This window comes from Pteronotus mesoamericanus, unplaced genomic scaffold, assembly GCF_021234165.1.
Source record: "Pteronotus mesoamericanus isolate MK-2021 breed Mesoamerican mustached bat unplaced genomic scaffold, CSHL_Meso_final scaffold_85, whole genome shotgun sequence".
Taxonomy (NCBI): domain Eukaryota; kingdom Metazoa; phylum Chordata; class Mammalia; order Chiroptera; family Mormoopidae; genus Pteronotus; species Pteronotus mesoamericanus.
In genome coordinates, this window is record NW_026555329.1 from 76,127,549 (window position 1) to 76,148,372 (window position 20,824).

The window sequence follows — 20,824 nt, forward strand, 5'->3', positions numbered from 1 at the left end:
TTTAATTAAAGTTCAACTGATTCAGTGTGTCAATTTTAGTAGTTTTTGTCTGGCAAGAAAATTTCCCATTTCATCTAAGTTGTCCAATTCATTCGCATAAAGTTATTATAATATTCTCTTATTAACCTTTTAATGTATGTAGGGTCTGTATTAATGTCCTTTTTTTTGCATTCCTAGAATTTATAATTTGTGTTCTGTAATTGTCATAACCAGTATACCTAGAGATTTATCACTTTTTTTGTTTTTTTCTACCTACCAGCTTTTGGTTTTATTGTTTTCTCTATTATTTTCGTATTTCCTATTTCCTATATTTCTGCTCTCATCTTTATTATCTTCTTATTCTTTCCACATATTTTGGGTTTAATTTGATTTTCCTTTTTTTTTTTAAAGCTTTTAGATGTAGAAAAAATTGAGTGTAAATTTTTCACTGAGTTTAAATTTTTCACTTTTCTAATGAAGCATTTAAATTTCTCTCTCAGCACAGCTTTAACGGCATCCCACCAATTTTGACAGGCAGTGGTTTCCTTTTTATTCAGTTAAAATATTTTCTAATTTCCTTGGTAGTTTCTTCTTTGACTTACAGAGTATTTGTGTTTTTTAACTTACAAATATTTAGGTATTCCAGATAAGTTTATGTTATTGCTTTCTAATTTAATACCACTGTGATCAGCAAATACTATGTATGATTTAAATTCCTTTACCTTGTTGAGACATTTTATGGAGGAACATATGGTCTTGCTTCATGAATATTTCATGTGCACCTAAAACGAATGTGCATTCTGCTGTTGTAACCTTGTTTGTAGTCTACACATTCACAAATTAAAATTGAATGAACAAATAGGAGGGAGAACTCACTTTAAACAAAAATAGGACCAAATGAAGAAATGATCCAAGTAATTTTTGAACAGAGTACTTAAACTGTCTATGTGCTGTGCAGTATATTCTGAGGACAACAGAGAACGACAAAAAAATCTTAAACTTAGTTTGCTATTGGTACTAGTATGGGAGTAGTAATCAGGAAGTTATTTTGTGTGCTCGGTGGGACTGAGCAAATGAGTACATACTGAAATTGTTGGAAACCAGTTTTCCCACTATGGGAGGAGGAAGATACAAATAAGGAGTGGGTGGACGAGGAGAAGAATTCTGTGGTTGGGGATTAAAATTGGGGTATTGGTATGGATTTAGGATTAAAACATATATTTTCTTGGCTCTGTCTTCTTAGGAGTCTGGAAATGACAACAGTCCAACAGCAGTGAGCACACCTAGATCAGCCTGCTGCCTAAACACTGCTTGCCCCTGAGAGGACCAGGGTTCCTCAAAGAAATGGCCGAATCCAGGTTTGGGACAGTTGAAGAAAAAGGTAAACCCACAACGTCTTGTGTCAGAAACTAAGTACTAAAAAACTCATGGGGCGTGTCAAGGACTCAGGAGTCAGCTCAGTGGGGGCATTTACTTGCCACATTTGGGGCAATTAGACCTTCAAAAAATACCGACTATAAATGAATTATAACACATTTGCTTTTTTCCAAAAGAGTCCATGAGTACAGCGCGATATTGAAGCAAATAAAATTTAAAACAACCACAGAACCAACAACAAACATTGTGATGCGGGGGAGAGGGAGAATTTCCCTGGAAAGAAGATTGTAACCAATTCTGGGAGAAACCTATGAGCAGACCTGCGCTCTGCTGGGGTAGCTGGGGAGTCCAGCCTTCTGGTGTCTCTGTGCCCCACGGGGAGAAGAGTTGTCTTGCGCCACACCTTAAATACACTGCAACATGTAATCATTTAAAAAAAAAATCTCATAATGTTTTAAGTAAATTTCTGATTTCACGTTGGGCCGCATTCACAGCCATCCCGAGCCGCGTGCGGCCTGCGGGACGCAGGTTGGACCCCCTGTTAGAGTGGCAGGTTGTATGGGTTCCAGAAGAGACACATGTGTATTAGATAGGGAAGGAGGGGGCAGTGTCTGGAGGAGGTGGTACTGGCCATGAATCTTTAAGAAAGGAGAGCAGGAGCTACCCAAGTGATAGAAGTAACCACTTTGGTAAACGCCAAGTAAGGCACAGATCATCAATGGGTGATTTAAAACCCACTGGGTCAAAGGTTGTTGAACATATTAATAATCTATTGTCATACCATAGATTAAATTAGTTAAATGGGGGAAAGGCACTATTACAAACTGGGCTGGATGCCTCAAAAATGCTATTGTCTTGAAAGATAAGAAAAGCTGGGTAATATTTTGGTTAGATCCTATATTTTTTAAAAAGACAAGGAACATGTATAAAGGACACATGGACAAGGACAATGGTGTCGGGAGGATTGAAAGTGGGCGGGGGGATGGGTAGAGCAGGGGAGAGCAAATGGGGGGAAATGAGGACAACTGTAATTGAACAGCAATTTAAAAAATTTTTAAAAAGACATTGTGAGTGACAATTGGAGACATTTAAATATGGGCATTAGATAACAGTATTGTATCAATGCAACATTTTTTGAGAGAAATAATTGTGTTGTGGTTATATTGGAGAATGTGTCTGTCTTTAGGAGACATAGGCTGAAGTATTCAGGTGTTAATGTCAGAATGTCCAGGTTATTAGAGGTTACTCTCAAATGGTTAGGCAAAATAATCTGTCCCTGTGTGTTTATATAGCCATATGACAAAACCTAACCACTGGTGAATCTGGGTGGCTCTCATTATATTATTCTTGCAACTTTCCCATAAGTGTGAAAAATTTTAAAGAGCTGGGGAAAAAAGTTAAAGATGACTTTGAAAGAATAGAAAAACTGTCATTTCCAAATAGTGAGAAGAGAGAAATTCCAAAATTTAAAAACAAGCAATAAGACTGTATAATAGAAAATAGCAAGATGATAGCAACTAGAACAAACATCAATTTTCTTGATTATATAAATGAATTTTTCCCTTGTGACAGAGGCTCTCTGATTGCAATAAACAATCTGATTGATGCTAAAAAAAAAAATCCTTTCTAAAAGGATCAACAAAGAAAACAGAGCAGATAGGAATAGTAAATATAATGTTAGACAAAATAGAGTTCAATGTGAAAAATATTAGTTACAAGAAAGAAGGATATTTTATACTGACAAAAATGTACAAACCATAAAAAAATTCATGTTTTTAGAAACCCAAAATATAGCTTTGAAATATATAAAGTAAATGCTAAATGCAGTTCCAAAATCACAGTGGGGGTGTGAAGCAAGTGTTTTAGAAATCTTTTTTAGATTAAATATATAAAAATTAAGTAATGTATAAAAAATATGAACAATCCTATTTTAGTATATGTGCTGCCAAAATATGAACAATCCAATTGGTCTAAGGGATAAGTATGAAGATATGTACAAAATAAACTGAGATACCATAGACTGCTCTCAAAAAATGATATTGTTCTTGACATTTTGTTAGGTCCTAAAAATGCTATTTAAAAATGTGTTAATGGTATTGTGGTTACATTTAAAAATTAGTATTTATCTTTTAGAGACACACTATTTTACGGATAAAATGATGCAGTGACAGGGACTTGCTTCAAAACAACCTGGAAGGGGAAGGGGGGGTTGGTGAGGGGCTACCAGTCAGCCGGGGCCGATCACTGCGGCCCCTGGGTGATGCATACGTGTGTGTTCGTTGGTCAATTTTCTGTTTCTATCCATGTAGGAAGGTTTCCAAAATAAGATGTTTCTAAAAGGAAACTGCCAAGTCTTTAAAATGAATAGCTGTATATCAAGTCTATGGGTTTAGTAAATAAATACCCATTGTGTCATTATTTATAAGAGGAAAAATTAGAAAATAACCTTAATGTATACTAACAGGCGAATGGTCACATGACTTGTGGAACAATCCAACTGTGAAATGCTGTACAGCAATTCCAAAGCTTAATGCACATTTTTATACGGGCGCATGGAAAAGTGTTCGTGACATATTAAGTGAGAAATCAAATAGCAGGTCTCTCTTTCTAGCCGCCCCCAACCCCAGCTCTCACCCCTCAACCCCAATGCTTACACGAGAACATAGCAAAAAGCCAGAAAAGACACAGTCCAAACTGTGAGCCGTGGTCACCTCTGGGGAGAAAAATGGAATTAGCACGAGATGGAGGATGAAGACCTTCTACTTTTTACTTTGTATGCTTCTGGAGTATTTCATTTTTTTCCCCAAGAAGCATATATTTCGAATTTCAAGAAAGGAAACTGTTCATCAAAAAGGAGAAGAAACCCAAATTGAGACTTAGCAATTTCACTTCCACGGTGCAATATCATCCCCTTGCATTCACTCTAAAAAAATTCCTAGTTTATTTTGTGAGAACCAGTGAATACAATTTTGCTATACATGGCTAAGAACATAGTGAGAAACACAGAGTACGAGTTAGGAGAGTCTAACCCCTACCACGCCTGGCCATGATCCTGACATAAAATCTATGATCAGCATTCTATATAATCCTAACACATAACTAACTAGCAACGACTGCCAAGGATTTGTGGATTCTTGTTATAAGTAAGCTTATTAGTATCTGCTCAGATACTGTTATTTTCCAAACTGTGTGGGGAGTCATGTTCATGTTTATCTTCAGCAATGTGGCAGTTTTCTTGTTTTATTGGAGCTCATTTTAAGTAGATCCTAAATTTCCAAAATTCTGAAATCTTAATGATCTAGACTTCAGAAAGATGCTTTTGTGTATATCATCCCTTCATCTTTCAGAATGAGGGTGATATATAGCATCTATTTACAGTGTTTGGCAATTCAGGTTTAACAAGGGTGTTTTCAAACTAAAGTGCTTGGAGCATTTTGTACACCAGCCTTTTCTGTGCATTTCCGATGACTTTGAGTATGGAGGCATCATGGAAGACTGAAACCAGTATCAGTTGAGTAAGAGCTAAAATGGGGACAGGGACCCTCTACTCCAACATTTTCCACTTAAAAGGGGAAAAGGGAGTTGGAAGGACACATTAAGGTCACACAGTGCAGTTCCTGGCAGTAGACACTGGGTTCTCTGACACATATCACAGAGCTCTTCCTACAACAGTTACTTGGTTTTGTGATTTCTTCTGGGTCTGGTTATTGAAGATGTTTCTGGCTCCTAATTCTCAGATCTTTGGAATCATTTCCTTGAAATAAGAAATGACACCTGGGATATAGAATATACTCAATACCGCTGGCTAAATGAATGTACAAATGAATGGAGTTAGAACTCTTTAAATAGAAGCCTGATATTTGGGTTAGAATGAGACAAGGTCCTTTTTATTAGAAAGATAGAGTAGACAAAATATTTTGGTTGGTTCTCCTGAAATCTCTGTAAGACTGGTTATCTAATGCTGTGTTCAATCTGCATCAAATATTTTGTCGGTGCCTGGCACCTGTTTTGTTAAATGCAGAAAGAGGGTAAAATCAGTTGTGATGGTGCTGCCTCAGTTTGGTGGAGGAACTGGTAAAAATATCAGTTAAAGTCCCAATACCTAATACAATTGGGACAACACACAGGATTGGGAGCAAAGCAGTGTAATGATGAACGATGGTAATTTTCAGTGGTTGAGAATGATCTTCATGACATCATACGCTTACATACCATAGCACAGAGAAAGGGTGTCAAAATAATTAAAATGTTTTAGGTTCTCTGAGCATGTTTCTTAATTCATTAAATTCTCACAGCCACCGAAAGGTAGTCATTATTCATCCCACTTGAGAGGTGAGGCTTAGAGAGGTTAGCAGAGGCCCCAGGTTTTAGGACAAGCCCCAGGCAGAGCCTGGCAACTTGCTAATGTCCACCTTCTCTAGAGTTTACGCTCTTTCCAGGGCATATGAAATACCCAAATCCTGAGCCTTGCCATGGGGCTGCGAGCAGTTTTAGACAATGGACACAATGTTTGTCTGCATGAAACATTAATACTTAATAAAAAAGAAGGTGTGACTACTTCTGGACATGGACAAATTGCTCAGGAAACAGGCTGAGGCGGCTTGGGACACAGGCTAGTGTCTAACTGCAGATCTCATGCTCTCCAGGTGGGAAGGTAGGGCGGCGCCTGAGAGGCTCAAGTCCTAACATCTGTGGCTGTTCTCACCAGGCTGAAAGTAGTTCCCATGGTTTAGTTTTTCTGATCATACAAGTAGTAACTTCTTCTGATCAAATTTGATTCATCTTAATAGAACCTGTGTGCCCTGGCTGGTGTGTCTCAGTTGATTAGAGTATTGTCCCACATACCAATAGGCTGTGTGTTTGATTTCCAGTCAGGGCACATACCTAGGTTGTGGGTTCAATCCCTGGTTGGGTTGCTTATAAGAGGCAACTGACTGATGTTTCTCTCTCCCTTCCTCTTTCTCTATAATCAATAAACTTATTTTTAAAAAATTCTTTAAAAAAAAATAAGACCTGTGGACTCTAATTTCAGAAGGTTGAGAGAATACCAAGATCTTGTTTAGAATTTAATTTAGTAAGAAATGTGCAAGTAATGAGATTAAAGGTTAAAGGTTAATTTGTACTCATGTTCAAATGAGCGTTTAAAAATAAACAACAGGGCACTGGCAGTGATAAAAACATCTTTTAAGGCAACGAAGGGGGATTAGGCGGGTAGGATATAGGACCGTGTCCAGATCCCACCTTCCCATTCCTCAGGACCAAGATCATTGGCGAGCTGAAGTTTGGTCAGTTTGATCAGCCACTCTGCCTCTGGGTGACTGCACCTCTCCTCCCTGCACCTGTGAGAACGGAGCTGTGCAGTGCGCTAGGACTCCCATGCCAAGGAGAGGCTGCCACTCACTCATTCCGTTTCCCTACTAACCCTGGTGTGCCCTCCTTTCCCAGGGCTACCTTCCCTATTCACCAGTCAGAAATAACACTGCTGGGACTTCTAATGTACAATATAGGACATGGCCTGGTGCAATTTTTCTACTCCTGGGACTTCCAGCTTCTTATCTCTCTCATCTATTCATCCAGTCATCCATCCAGTAAATGTTTACTGAGCACCAACCAACCTATGGTTCTCTGAGCACCATAGAACATACCACTGTTCTATGTTCAGCACCGTTGGAGGTGCGGGAGTACAGTGTGAACAGAACAGGCTGGGCAGTGCTGTCAAAGACTCTCCGTGTAGCGCTCTCTGTACCTATTGTCTGTCTCCTTTGTTCTCCACCATAAGGTCTTCTCTCCCCAGAGAGAAAATCCTCTCCTAACTCCAAGATTTGGCATAAATAACTTATGCCATCATTTCTGCTATCTCAACTTCTCACTGCCGTCCTAATCCCATCTGGCCAGACATTTCAACACCTTTGCCACAGCTCTCTAGACTGTGGAGTCCTTCCCATCTGTTGTCCCTTTCCTCACATTTCAGTTGCAAGCAGCCTTCTGCTGTGAACCTTCACGAAGTAGTCATGCCAACTCCAGGATTCAGCGATGCATTTTGAGAAGCTAGAAGCTGAGGGGCACTAAAAAAATCCAACCCCCCCGTCCTCCGACAAGAGATAAGTGGTTTGGTCTGAGGAGGCAACAGCAATGGAGGTCCTGCCTGTCCTGTGACTCAGTGTATTTTTAAAATCTGGTTAATGTGTGGTGAATCCATGTCTAAGTGCCAAATTCTCTTCCCCTAGCCTGGGAGTAAACTGCACACAAGAACGGTGTCTGCTCTTTAACCTGCGACCATCCCTGCCCCTGGGGTGGGTAATGGACTCACCTCACTAAGACTGGGATCTTGGGCATCTTCTTAGACACCTTAAAGAAACTTGTGTCTCCTTTGTTGTCAGTGAAGTACACGCCCGCCACGCTGGTCACGAGGTTCCCAGGGAACATGAACAGAACCCTTTCATCTTCGCCCTGGTTGGCCCAATCCCAGGCCTGGCCGCCAATGAGCAAGCCTCCTCCACGTTTCAGGAACTTGACCAGCTTTTCGGTCATGGTCTCGTTGTAGGCGTCAATGCAGTAAACCCCCAGGGAGTCTTTCACTTCTGGCTCAAGCTTCACCTCCACTCCCGAGCCCTCGAGGATTTTGGCCAGAGGCGCCAGGGATGGGTGCACACCCACAGGAGCCCCAGGGGAAGAACAAAGCCACCCCACTGCATTGAGGAGAAAGGGAGTGAGCTGGGCTTCCACCAAGTAGTCCTCGTGGGACACTACCACCAGGCGGCCTCGGCCGTAGGAGGACGCTGCAATAAGGACTTGGCCCATGTCATTCACCATCACTGGGAAGGCGGCCTCTCCAATAAGAAGCAGTTCACATGGGACAGCATCTTCAGGGAGATCCCAGCTGGTCACTCCATTCATAAGGGCCTCAAAAGCAGCTGACGGGGTCGCCATGGCTGGATGGGTGTCTGCAGAGAGGAAAGCAAAGTCTCAGCCTGGTAAAGGGTGGATGGATAAATGAACAAACCGACAGGCCAATCAGTTCATTCTGCCACTAGCGGGTGCAATTCTACCCATTACAGAGATGAGACCAACGGTGTGAACTGATGTCACCAGGGGAGGCAGTGTCCCCAACGGAGGAGACCCCATTGCACTCTGTCCTCTTAAACTCTTGGGGTCAAACTAAAAGAGCTCAATGCTTTTCTGTCACCAAAGGAAGCAAATAGCAGCGAAGAGTGTGTCCCCAAAGAGTAATATTTAAGTATTAAGCCCCAGTACCTGTGAAGGTGACCTTATTTGGAAATAGAGTCTTTGCAGATGTAATTAAGTTAAGATGAGGTCACACTGGATTTGAGGGGACCCTAATCTAACGACTGGTGTCCTCCTAATGAGAGGAAATTTGGACACAGACACAGACAGACAGGGAGAATGGGATGAGAAGATGATACAGGGACTGGAGTGATGCATCTACAAGCCAAGGGATGCCAAGGATTGCTGGCAGACACCAGGAGCTAGGAAGAGGCACAGAACCGATTCTCTTCCAGAACTTCCAGCAAGAACCAGCCTTGCCAACACCTGAACTGGAAAACCCTTAGGCCTCTAGAACTGCAAGAGGGTAACGTTCTGTTGTTTAAGCCACCGCGTTTCTGGTGATTTGTTCTGGCGGCCCCTGGCGCGGCATGTCGCTCCCAGCCCCGCTCCACCCCACGCAGCACCCCCGCTGGCCTCACTTATCCCAGCTTGGGGGAAGCCCAGCCTGAAAAGTGTGCGTCCTCAGGGAAGGTGCGCTGGCCACAGACACAGGTTGGGTAAGAGGAAAGAAGTCCTCTGTGCCTCGAATCCAGGTGCCGGACAGCAGAAGGTAACGACTTATGACATCATGGTAGGTTCTTACTTGCACCAGTCCAGGAGGAGGGGGTGTATCTTGCAGATGTGTTCTCACAAAAACCCTCTGCTTCTTCACTGTGAGCCCCCACCTAAGGTCTGACTTCCACTGAATGCACTTTGCTGAAACAGTTCTCCAAGAGCAGATGTGTTTTCATATTCGGGACAGCCAGGGCTTGTCATCCTCACCACCCACTCCCCTCAGTGGCTCTGGACAATAAATACTGCTGTCCTGGGACCTGGGGCTCTCTTACCACCTCTAACCTTATGATCCAAGCCAACATCATCTGTCACTTCTTGAACCATTTATGTTCTATCCTTCTCGTACCGCTTCTGAAAATGCAGGTATTCCTTACGGTTTTATCTTTGGCCCTTATCTCTTTTCTAGTTCCCTTGTCAGAGAACACTCTTGTTCTCAAGGTAACAAGGCAAAGTGATTACAAGGTAGGTTCTGGAGTTAGACTAGCTGGGTCTGAATCTCAGCCTTGTTGTTACTAACTGCAAAACCAGGCAACTCACCCCACACTTGGCTCCCTCACTTATTAAGTAGGGATGATAGAATCTACCACGTCAGGTGGTCCAGAGGATTAAAGGAAATAACACAGGCTAACTGTCTTTCAATTATTTATTATATCTATGAGTATTCAATTATTTATTATATATGCATATATATAGCAATATGCATGCATATCTACATATATGTGCTTATAATTATTTTGTCAAGTGTAAACTAAGTATGTGCATAATAGAGAATTCTTACAAACATAAAACGTAACCTAATGTTAGCTTTTACACACATTGGATTAAGCATTTACTGATTCTGGTTCATAGTTTTCACAATGTTGGAGCCCAAATTAATAACAGTGAGATTTATATTGAGTTCTCAAGTATTTCCTCGGGCCCCCGAAAAAGCCCTGGCACAGGCATGTGCTTTTCCAGCCACGATGCTAAGGCCCTGATCCTGATGTGGCTGACAAACCCAAGCCCCTACTGAAAGGGCCACTCTTGTGGGAGGCAGTCTCTACAACCAAAGAAGTTTCACATCTATTCTTTTTCCTCCAAAGGAGCCCCTTGTAGGTAAATCACTGAAGCTTGATGTCCTTGGTTATTAATGAGGGTAACCTCTACCTCAGAGAACTACTGAGAAATACAGTCAGCAAACAATTGGTTAATAAGAGCTTGTACCCTCCCTGATCCTCCTGGTGTCCACAAATAACCAGGACAGCAAGCCACACAGAGTCACAGTTGTGTCCCTTCTTCCGCCTGCTCCATATCCTGCCAACGTCCTTGTTCACTGTTTCCAATCACACTGCCTGCCCTTAACCTCATTCAGGTCCTCAATAACTCATTCCTTGACTAAACTGATGCAGTTTCTCGGTCACCTGTATCTGTTGTCACCTCTATTCTTCTAACGCCACCATGGTATTATTCCCAGAAGAGAACCCCCAGACCTCACCTTGGCCCAGAGGGAAAATGGGAGCACTCTGTTGGGGGGTGGGAAGGCAGAGGGAGGCCGCCAGGGCTGGGAGCTCCTTACTTTTCCGGCCTCTTCCAGAACACCTGGCGCCCCTGGATGTGCCCTCCTTTCACTTTAGAGTTTCTTCCCTTTCTTGTCACTTCCTGCTCCCTCCCCCACATCTTTCTATCTATTGAAATCCTGTCCTCCTGAGAGAAGGTATCTACAGAAGAGGAAATTTATATGGCCAATTAGTCTATGAAAATATTCTCAATCTCACTAGTCAGGCAAATGAAAATATAATGTATGTTGCCCAGGTCAAAAAAGAAGGCAGTGAAGATGGAGGAAAGGAAAAAGGTGGAGAAGACAACGAAGCAGACAAAGGCAGCTCATAATGTCCAATGTTCAAAAGGCTTTGGGGACAGCATCATATCTGCTGGAAGGACTAAGAACCTGACAACCATGTGACAGTGGCAACTCAGTTTCAAAGATGTACCTGTTCTTAGACCAGCGACCCCTCTTCTAATAACTCTTCTTAGAAATAAGAGCGGCAGCACTAAAGACATACATACAGGGATGCCCAGTGCCACAAAAACGGCCCTAGAAATGGAGACACATCAATGACAGGGGATGATTTTTGGAAGCCGTCTGACTCCCATGGGTAGAGGATCTCTAACCCAAAGCCACACATCCCGCCCCCATAGCCCACGGTACTTCGACATACGACCCTGGGGCACAGCCCCCCACCAGCCGCCCATGCACGCCCCACGTAGAGCTGCCCTTCACGCCCCTGCTCTCAGGGCCTATGTCGCTGCTGGTGCTGAAATTCCAAAGAACCCCGAGTAGGAAACTCACATTTTTGTCTCCTGGTTGTACTGTGAGCTAGTTCAGGGGAGAAGAAATCTCTATGCAGTGGCAAAGGGATGGGCAGGTATGGCTTGGAGACCTGACTAGCTGGGGACCAGGGAAGAGAGGAGGGTTTTTCCGGATGGGTCTCCTCCTACCTTTCTCCTGGGCCGGCCTGCTGGCCCCAGGTGGGTGGGGTTTGGCTGGGATCGCCCCGGCTCCTTTTTCTCTCTGCCACTTCCCCCCTTTCCTGCACCGTGGGCGAGGCTGCAGGGTCAGTGCTGGTCTGACACCAGTGCCGTGTATGTGTGGCAAGACAACGTTTGAGAGGGAGAATGAGTCAGCTGTGGTAAGCTGCATTATAAAGTGTCGCGTGGCTATTACAAAGGATGAGTTGCATCTACTTTGCATCTACCTAGAAGAATGTCCTACATATATTTTAAGTGAAAACTTCAAATCCGCATACTACATAGGACACAAATCCATTTTTGTATGGATGCAGATAACACCAGTAATTTCAGTAGCAGCCATGACAAAACAGTGCTTACCAGGTTCCTGGCGTTATGGTAAGCGCTTTACATAAATTATTTAATCCTGACAATAAGCCTCTGAGGTACGTATTCTCACTCTCCCCATTTAATAGATGGGCAGAAACACAAAGAAAACAAAAAACCTGGCGGCCAGGGAACTTGTTACTTGCTTAAGTCACACAGGTGGTCGCGGCAGATCCAGCATCCAAACCCAGGAAACCGAGTCCTGGAGTCCACGTGTTAAGTACCAGAAATAGATAAGCCTGACAGATACCCGTTTCTTACATACATAGAAAGCGTATGGGCCATATTTCAACATACTAACATGAGGAAGGGACAAGGCGAACAGTATTCTTCCTCTTTACACAAATCTGCATCCTTTGAATTATTTTCTGTATTACTATTACAATTAAAGATAGCACAGGTAATATAAATTCACTGAGCCAAGTAAACACACATAAAATGATCGAGTATACATGAGTAAAAATGATTATATTGATCAACTGATCCCATCTTACTCATCCTGAAGTGTTTTCCTTCACCTCCCCACAAGTTGTGCATCTGCCTGCCAATAAGTTTGATTTTTCTCCGCTGTGGGTGTTTCCTGTGCTTTGCAGCTGGTTCTGTTCCAACCTGAACCAGTTATGGTAACTCCAACATCGGCTTTTTGAACCAAATGCCTCCTCTCTGTGCCTGAATCCCTTTTTGCCCTCCAAGCTTGGTGAGCTCCGACAGACACAGCCTGGAGAAACCCTTTATTTCTCCCCTTAAGTTCCTCATCTTCAGTTCTACTTCCATGGATCCTGCTTTCTCCACCCCAGACCCACCAATTTCCTGGCACCAAAAGCACCTCTCAAGCCGAAGGTACGGCGGAGACTACTTATCCCCCAGGGAGAGAGCTTTACAAATTCCCTGCCCCTGCCACAAAGCGACCTCACAGCTCCCGGAATTTCCGTTAAGAGATGTAACATGGACGTGAAGGAAGGTAGCGGGCCAGTGTTACTTATTGGACCGCATCCTGCATTATAACTTGATTTCAAATCCTCAGCGCAGGGTGAGTGAGTCCAAGTCCCTTGGGTTTTCTGGGAGAACGAACAGCTACGCTGTGGATGGGTGACTGCATGGTGGCTCTACGGTGTGGGTGGAAGAGGCAACCTCGGATGACTTCTTCAGCGAACAGCTGCCCTGGCCTTGAAAAACGATGCACATGCGCAACAGCCACTTCTGTAAGGCTCCTCTTCATGCCGCTTTCTTCCATGAACGGCTTTTTCATTTTCCTTATGTCCAATGTCTTTTCCAATGTTTACCAACTTTTCTTAAGCCAGAATTAGGGTGGGTCCAGCTTCTTTTGCATTCTGTCTGAAATAGCCCCTGCTCAGTCTTATTTGATTTTCACTTAAAATGACCTAATTCACACATTTCAAAGAGTATGTAGTGCACATGGAAGGATACAGATGGCAAAATAAAACACTTTTTAAAATTAAAGACTCCCATATACCACTATCCAGCTTGAAAAACAGACCATTACTATTATCTTTGAAGGTCTGCTTGTAGCTTTCCGGAATCATTCCCTCCCCTGTTCCCATAAAAGTAAGCACGCTTCAAAACTTTGCTTTTCCGGCCGCCCCATTTTGATCTTACTACCCGCCTCCTTCATTCCTGAGTTCCCAGCGGCTCCATCTTTCTCCCTCTCGTATTTGCTCACTTCTCGCAGCGTGACTCTCAGCAGGACAGCAAAATGGAGGACCACCAGCCCAGGAGTGAGGAGGCCGATTTTGTTTTCTAAAAAATCCTGGTGCTGCCTCTTACGAGGTGTTGACAGGCTGCCTCGGCGGGTGTTCCCTCAAAGGCACACCCCTGGAGGAAGGACGGTCTGCACTCCGAAGGACTGTCACTTCTAAGTTCTGGTGTGGGCTCCCAGTCCCTGCTTTCCTCCGCAGGCCCTCACCCAGGCCCAGAGCCAGTCCACAAAGAGCAAGTGGGTGACGTCAGGGCAGGGGTGGAGGGGGCGTGGGTAGGGGGGCCGCAGGGGAGCGGGGTGGGGGGGGGCCGCGGCGGAAGGCTGCCGTGGGCAGGGATTTCTGCGGGCCTGCTGGCACGGAGGTTTGGGAGGGACCAGAGGCCCGTCTTCCACGCCCTCCAGTTTCCAGGGGAACAGTGCGAGCGGGCCAGGGATCTTGGTCCCAGACAGTGTTTGCAAAGATCAAAGGGCAGTGGGACAGTAGCGATGCTCCGTCGCCAGCCACCTGTGTGACCCTGAGCCAGCCCTGCCTCCTCCCTGGTCCACAGTATTCTCCTCCCTTAAAGCTGCGGATTAGATGCCGTTCTCTAAGTCAAGCCGGTGCCCAACTCGCCGACACAAAGCAGGCAAACGACCATTACAGGCAGGGACCTGGCAGGAGCGCTGCGGCAGGCGAGAGGCAGAGTCCGAGGTCACAGAACAAGCGCCAGCAGCACCGCGACGCAGCGAGGGAGTCTGTCCCGGGTTTGGGCCCCCGCAGTTCCGTCCGCGTCCCCTCAGCCTCCAGCACCGCCCCCCGCCCCGGCCGATCCCCCGCCACCAGCGCTTCTCCAGTCTGCGGGGCATTAGGAGGGGGCCACTCACCTGGTCACCCCGCAGCTTACGAGGGGGCAGCTGGAGAGGCAGGGCTGGGCGCAGAGGGGACGCACAGGCCTGCAGGGAACGGGCTGCCGTGCAAGAAGCGCTCGGGTGACGAGCACGAGCGCGGAGGAGACAGGGCGGAGCGGAGGAGGGGTTCCCGAGCAGTCCCCTCCTTCCCACTTCCTCCGCGCCAGATCGAGCCCGAGGGGCGGCGCTTGGCCAGGGATAGCGCTTCTTTGTGTCGCCGGCCCTGTCAGCTGGCCACTGCGTAGGCGACCCCCCTCCGGATGGCGGTGGGACCGGCCTTTTTTTCAAGACATAAACTTCTCTGACTACTCGCTGATTAAAAAAAAAAGGCTGAACAAACTATAGGTCATAGTCTATGGAATATTATCCAATTTTTGTGGAGAGCTTAGATCTCCATTCAGTTGGAGGAATGTGCTTTAAGTACTGCCCAAGGAAAAATAAAAACTGTAGAAATTGATCACTGTTTTCATTTCTCTAAGAAAAAACAGCCCTGTGTATGTTTGTATTATGGTGGCAGAGGGGAAGGGTACATCTGTCTGTTGATACCGTTTAACCAGAGAAATAGGAGACAGGATTTGTGGTTCTACATTGTTTTGTTTTTTTGTTTTTGCCTTGTTATATGTTACTTCTGTAAATTAATACGTTTCAAACAGACAGCTAAAATTTATTCTTCAGTGTACATTTCAAACCCTATTTCTTTTCCCTTAAGTCCTCTCTCATGATCGGTTGACAGCTGCTCTTCCCTTCTATGAACTGCAAGTTCCTACTTTGTGTGGTGACTTCACCTGTTGAGGTGCTACTTCTAGCCTGAGAAATCCAGCTAGTGTAGTGGTTGAAACCCAGACTGTCACGAGTCGGTCAGGATTCAGATCTAAGGGCTACATTTTATGGGCTGAGTGACTTGGAGCAAGTGATTTAATTCCTTTATGCCTCAAATTTATTACCTGTAAAATAGGGAGGATGAAGTGAGCACTTATATTACAGATTTATTGTAATGCCTAAATTCGGTGAGTGAATACTTGTAACGTTCTGCGATCACTGTCTGGCAGGTAGTAACACTGTATGATTGTTCAAGCAACACAAATCTTCAGGTCGCCCTAAGAATCAGTATGTCATGTTTCCAGAAAATGCTTTTCATCCTGAATATGGTATCGGTCCAAATCAAAGTCGTATTTCCTTTCCCCATCTCCCTTCAACCCCTTTTCCCCAAATTGACTCATATGGACAATAATCAAAAGGGGGATGTGGGTAGGTGAGTGCAGTGGCAGGCTTTGCGTAGAGGAAACACCAAGAAATCAAGAGAACCCGAATTCAGCATCCTGCTCCTTCGAGGACCGCCTGAGTGCCCGAGTAACAGTGAGCGGGTCCTTTATGTTCTCCAGGGCTGAGAGTTCTCAGATAAACAAGGAGGGCTGGCGACTTGCTTGCTAGGTCCCTTTCAGGTCTGACATGCTAAGGCTAATAGCAAGGAAAGGTAGAAACCCAAAATACTGTCTTATTAAAAAAACGTAAATCAAAGCAAAATGCACATATTACTTACATAAAAATAAATAATAAAAAAATATATACACGGGAAGGATACTACCTGACTTACCTCTGAGGAAGGGGGGTGAGATTTGGTGGAGAAAATGTCTTAATTGTCAGGTTTTGTTTCTTAGAAAGGAACACACACACACACACACACACACACACACACACACAAAGAGCTAAAGCAAAGGTGGTAAAATGTCAGCATCTGATACATCTGTACATCCGTTATATTATTTGCTGCATGTATCCGTAGCTTTGAAATATTTCTTCACGAAAATTGTTTCTAAAGGACAGGAATATATTAGACTCCTGATGGATAGGTTCCTGGAGGAGAAGAAACGCAGCACGCAAAAATTGAGGGCCAGGGCGGTAGAAAAAAGCAGAAACCGACGTGGAGAAACCGCAGGCAATCTCTGAAGGACATCTGACTCCCGAGGCGCAGGCGGTCTCAGGCCCCGACCCCCTCCGCAGCCCCGAAGGCGCCCCTGCGCCAGTGCTCCCGGACCGGGCCCGGACCCTCCCGCTCCCACCCGGGACCATTGCACTGGGTCGCTGCGCCCGGGCCTGCTCCGGTTCCAGAAACCATCACTGAGCAAGACTCACCGGTTGTCCAGCAATTTCCACACGGGCTCCTTCGGAGGGGGAAGGACTCCGCTGGGGAGACTTGCCGAGGAAAAGGAACAGACAGCCTGGGGATTTGGAAATTGGTGGCGACGTTGGTAGGAGCCCCGTAGCGGGAAGGTGGTCTGTGGTGCAGAGGGGGGCGAAGAAGGGGCCGTCCTGGGAGCTGATTGGCAGCCGCAGCAGGGGGGGCGGAGTCTGGCCGCCCCCCACTTTCCCGGACAGCAGAGGCCTGGCTTTGTGTCGGTTTCTCCGCGAAATCTAGGATGGATTCACCAGCGCCTGCACAGGGGCGCGGCAGGGCAAGTTGTTGAAAAATCAGTCCTTGAGGCTATTTACCAACAAGGGAGTGAGTGATAAATCATGATAAATCTCTATGTAAACTAATAAACAACTATTTGCAAGAATGAGTTAAATCTTTGTATTTGCCAGAAGTTAGGCTATAATTGTATTTTAAAAAAACATTTAAGGTGGTAGTAAAACGGAGAGCTTGCATTTTTGTACAAAAATTTAAAAAATATTTTATATACTTATGTAAACATACAAATTATATGAAAGACATATCAAACTATTAGAATCAGTACTTCAGACAGGAAAGAGCTTACATTTATGTATTTTTCTTCATATACCTCCTAAAACTTTTAATAGTAGTATTATTTTGTGATAAAAATAGATAAATTTAATCAACTAAAAATAGAAAAATATCCTTGCTCAGACAGCTGGTGGTGATCACTCTATAAATACGATTTCTCCCTCCGTGCGGGTTTCTTGAACTTTGTTCCTGGTCCTGACTCATTTTAATCGAGTACGAGTGGAATCCAGCACCGACATTTGAGCCAGGACCTGGCTTTGTGCCTGACCTGGGGGAAAAACCACTTGTTCCTTTTTATGGTTGGCCCCAAAGCCCTGGACGATGGCTGTGGTCTCTGTACATTCTCTGGTTTCCTCCCCCTCCGCCATCACCGACCCCACCGGCCTCTGCTCTCCCCGCCCCTAATGAGGTATCTATCCCCAGAGGAAACGGGCCCATGAAGAGATCATTAAAAAGCTCTCTCCTGACCACAAACCAGTGTCCAGGCGACCTTGCATGGGAACGTGGATTCAGTGGCAAAGGGGATAGAGTACCACATCCTGTAATTACTTCAGGGTTTCAGTACAATTCTCCAAACTAAGAGTAAGCCTAAGCCAAGAACTGTTTTTGTTTGTTCGTTTTTTTTCTCTCTTTTTTTTTTGGCCTTCTTTCGATTCTTCACTTCAAGTGGCCATAAACAGGTGCTCCTCAATGTCCGCTTGATGGATTGATGGACAAAATAGTTGAATGTGGGCTGAGGAAGGCAAGCCCAGGATCACTCCTCAAAAAAAATAAAAATAAAAAATAAAAAAAAAAAGCCAAGTAGCAACTTGCGGCAGAAAACTGGTTAAATTACAAATTTCCTGTATTGTAAGTTTTCTTCTCTTTGTGCTCTTTTAATTTTCTCCCTTAACCATTTTGTTTTCTTTCTGTATCTCCCCAGATTTCAGCAGGTTTTATCCTTTCTCGGTTTCAGACTTCACATTACTAACTCAGCTTTAAATCCTATATTCTTCCCTATATCTAATTCCCCTAGAGTTTCTGTTTTTCTTTTCAGTCGTCACCCTGAGTAATAGAGATTGCCACGAAATCTTTAAAGTACTGAAGTGACTTGTAAGATATTAAGTTCTATAAATACTCCATAACAGGAATGAATGAACAATTTATTAAAAATCCATACTACAAGACATTTCACGGTTCTCAAAAAGGAGGAGCTCATCATACCTTGAGGAATGTTTTCAATCTGTATTTTCAATGAAAAATTTATGATTCTACTTTTTTATGTTTATGTTTATCCAATAGAAAAAAAAATAAAGCCATATTTGGTGACTTCAGGAAGGGAGGAGAACTGACCAGTAATTTTTCTCTTTAGACATTTTATACTTTTAAATGTTACAAAAGTCATTTTTAAATTAAAAAAATAGGGCTATTCAGTAATACTGCTCTTTGATATATATACCCAATAGAAATGCATACACATGCCACCAAAAGACATGCACTACAACGTTCAAAGCAGCAGCACCCCCATGGTCTGAAACCAGATGCCACCCATGTGTTGCCCTCCCTGCGTTCTCACCTATAGTGCCACCCTGGCACTATCTTCTATTACAAGATTCTTAAAAATTTTATTTTCAGACCAACAAATACTGAGGGGTTATTATCAAAGATCTGCTTTGCAGAACTTCTAAAGGATGTGTCACAAGAAGAAATAAAATAGTCTTTGATAACCTGACATGTGAGACAGAACAGTGAGAGGCTTCCAGTGCTGGCCCTGAGAGAATACCTTGTTTGGAACAACCCTCTCCCTGAACACAGCAGTAAAAAGTTGGATAAAATATAGGAAACAATGGGAAACTCTGAGGAGCCAACAAAACAAGCAGGGCTTGAAAAGCTCCGATCCTGAGGGAAGGCAAATAGGACAGAAGCGCCACACTCCTCATCGCTTTTTCCTTCAGGGCATTTTCCAGTTCCCAGTGCAGGGTAACCGGGGCCAAGCGGAAAGTGTCAGTCTTACAGGCTTCAGATGACCAAACCACAGGAACTTAGAGAGCAGTACTTCAGAGAAGAAGAAATCTCACAAGGGAATCTAAAAATCTACGGACAAATTCCCCTTAAGTCACAGGCTGACAACTCCTCAGCTATGCAGGTACAGTGAGACCCTCCCCCCGCCTCACCTCTGCAAAACCACAGAAAATGGTGGCTAAAACGCTAAAACAATTGAGTGGACATTTCAGGAGCTGCACTGTCCTGAGAATAAGGCCGTGGAAGTCAACTCTCACCAAAGTAAATGTTTCTTATCAACACGCTTTGCTTTCAGTTGAGATACAAGAAATTCCATAGCATATGAATAACAATGATACCTTAGGAGTAAGGACTCTGTTCTTGGATAAAGGAAAAACCTAAAACAGACCAGTCCTAAGAAAGCTTTAAACTAGCCTTTGATAGAATGAAATGAATCTGCTGGTACTTTGTCACCCGCCCCTGAAAAAAATTGTTTGAAAAATAACATCAACCTATAATTTTTCATTCATGATGTGCTGCATCCAATAAAAAATTTAGAGGGAGGCTAAGAATCAGGATAAATTGCCAAGAACTCAGGAAAACAATAGATACTAGAAACAGACTCACAGGTAGTTCAGGCATTTGCATTCTTAGGGACTGGCTTTATAATAACTACGGATATGTTCACTAATAACAGAAACAAAGCTGGAGAATTTCAGTATAGATTTAAAACTCATAAAAGAGTAAAATTAAACTTAAAAAATAATTGGAATCAGGAATTTAATAGTTGGTTTTAATAGCATATTAGACACAAATGACCAGAGAACTGGTGAAGTGTAACAAAGTTTAATAGAAAATATTTAAAAATGACACAGGAAAGAAATGATGATGCACAAAGTGAAGAAAGGATATGTGATACAAAGGCCATTATAGAATATTAAGACATGGTAAAAAGTTATGAATTTGTCTATTAGAATCCCAGAAGGGGAGAGGGAGAATGAAACAGAAGCAAAATATAAATAATTAATGACTGAAAATTCCCTGAAAGAGATGAAACACCTCAAAACTCAAATGGAAAAAACTCTGCATTCCCTAAGTAGAACAAAAATAAAGAAAACTACATGAATGCACATTATAGTCAAACTACTAAAAACCAAATTCAGAGTGGAAATTGAAAATCAGCCAGACATAAAAGATCTTCCCATTCAAAGGAACAATAATACAGGTGGCTTTGCAAAAGAAATGATAGAAACCAAAACACAATGGAATTGCTTTAAAAAAAAAGGTAAAATCTGCCAACCTAAAATTCTAGGCACACCAAAAATGAAGGCAAAATAGACTAATTAATTATAGATAAACAAGCTGAGAGAATTTGTTGGCTATACAGTATAAGAACTATAAAAAGGAGTTCCTTGAGATTAAGG

General features: G+C 43.6%; 1 protein-coding gene across 4 annotated transcripts in view; it reads right to left on the reverse strand.

Annotated features, from left to right (window-relative positions):
* TCAF1 (TRPM8 channel associated factor 1) overlaps positions 1–20,824 on the reverse strand; it is a 42,465-nt gene that overhangs the window by 13,535 nt on the left and 8,106 nt on the right. For 2 of the 4 annotated variants that reach the window (XM_054564489.1, XM_054564492.1), the window contains exons 1-2: positions 16,811–17,045; positions 7,667–8,300 (exon numbers count right to left, since the gene is read on the reverse strand). In XM_054564489.1, coding sequence (XP_054420464.1) covers positions 7,667–8,286 — 620 coding nt within the window. In that variant the 5' untranslated portion in view covers positions 8,287–8,300; positions 16,811–17,045. Of the gene's footprint in view, positions 1–7,666; positions 8,301–14,653; positions 14,747–16,810; positions 17,046–20,824 lie in introns of those variants that run through there. The other 2 variants (XM_054564491.1, XM_054564490.1) reach the window with 2 other exon arrangements.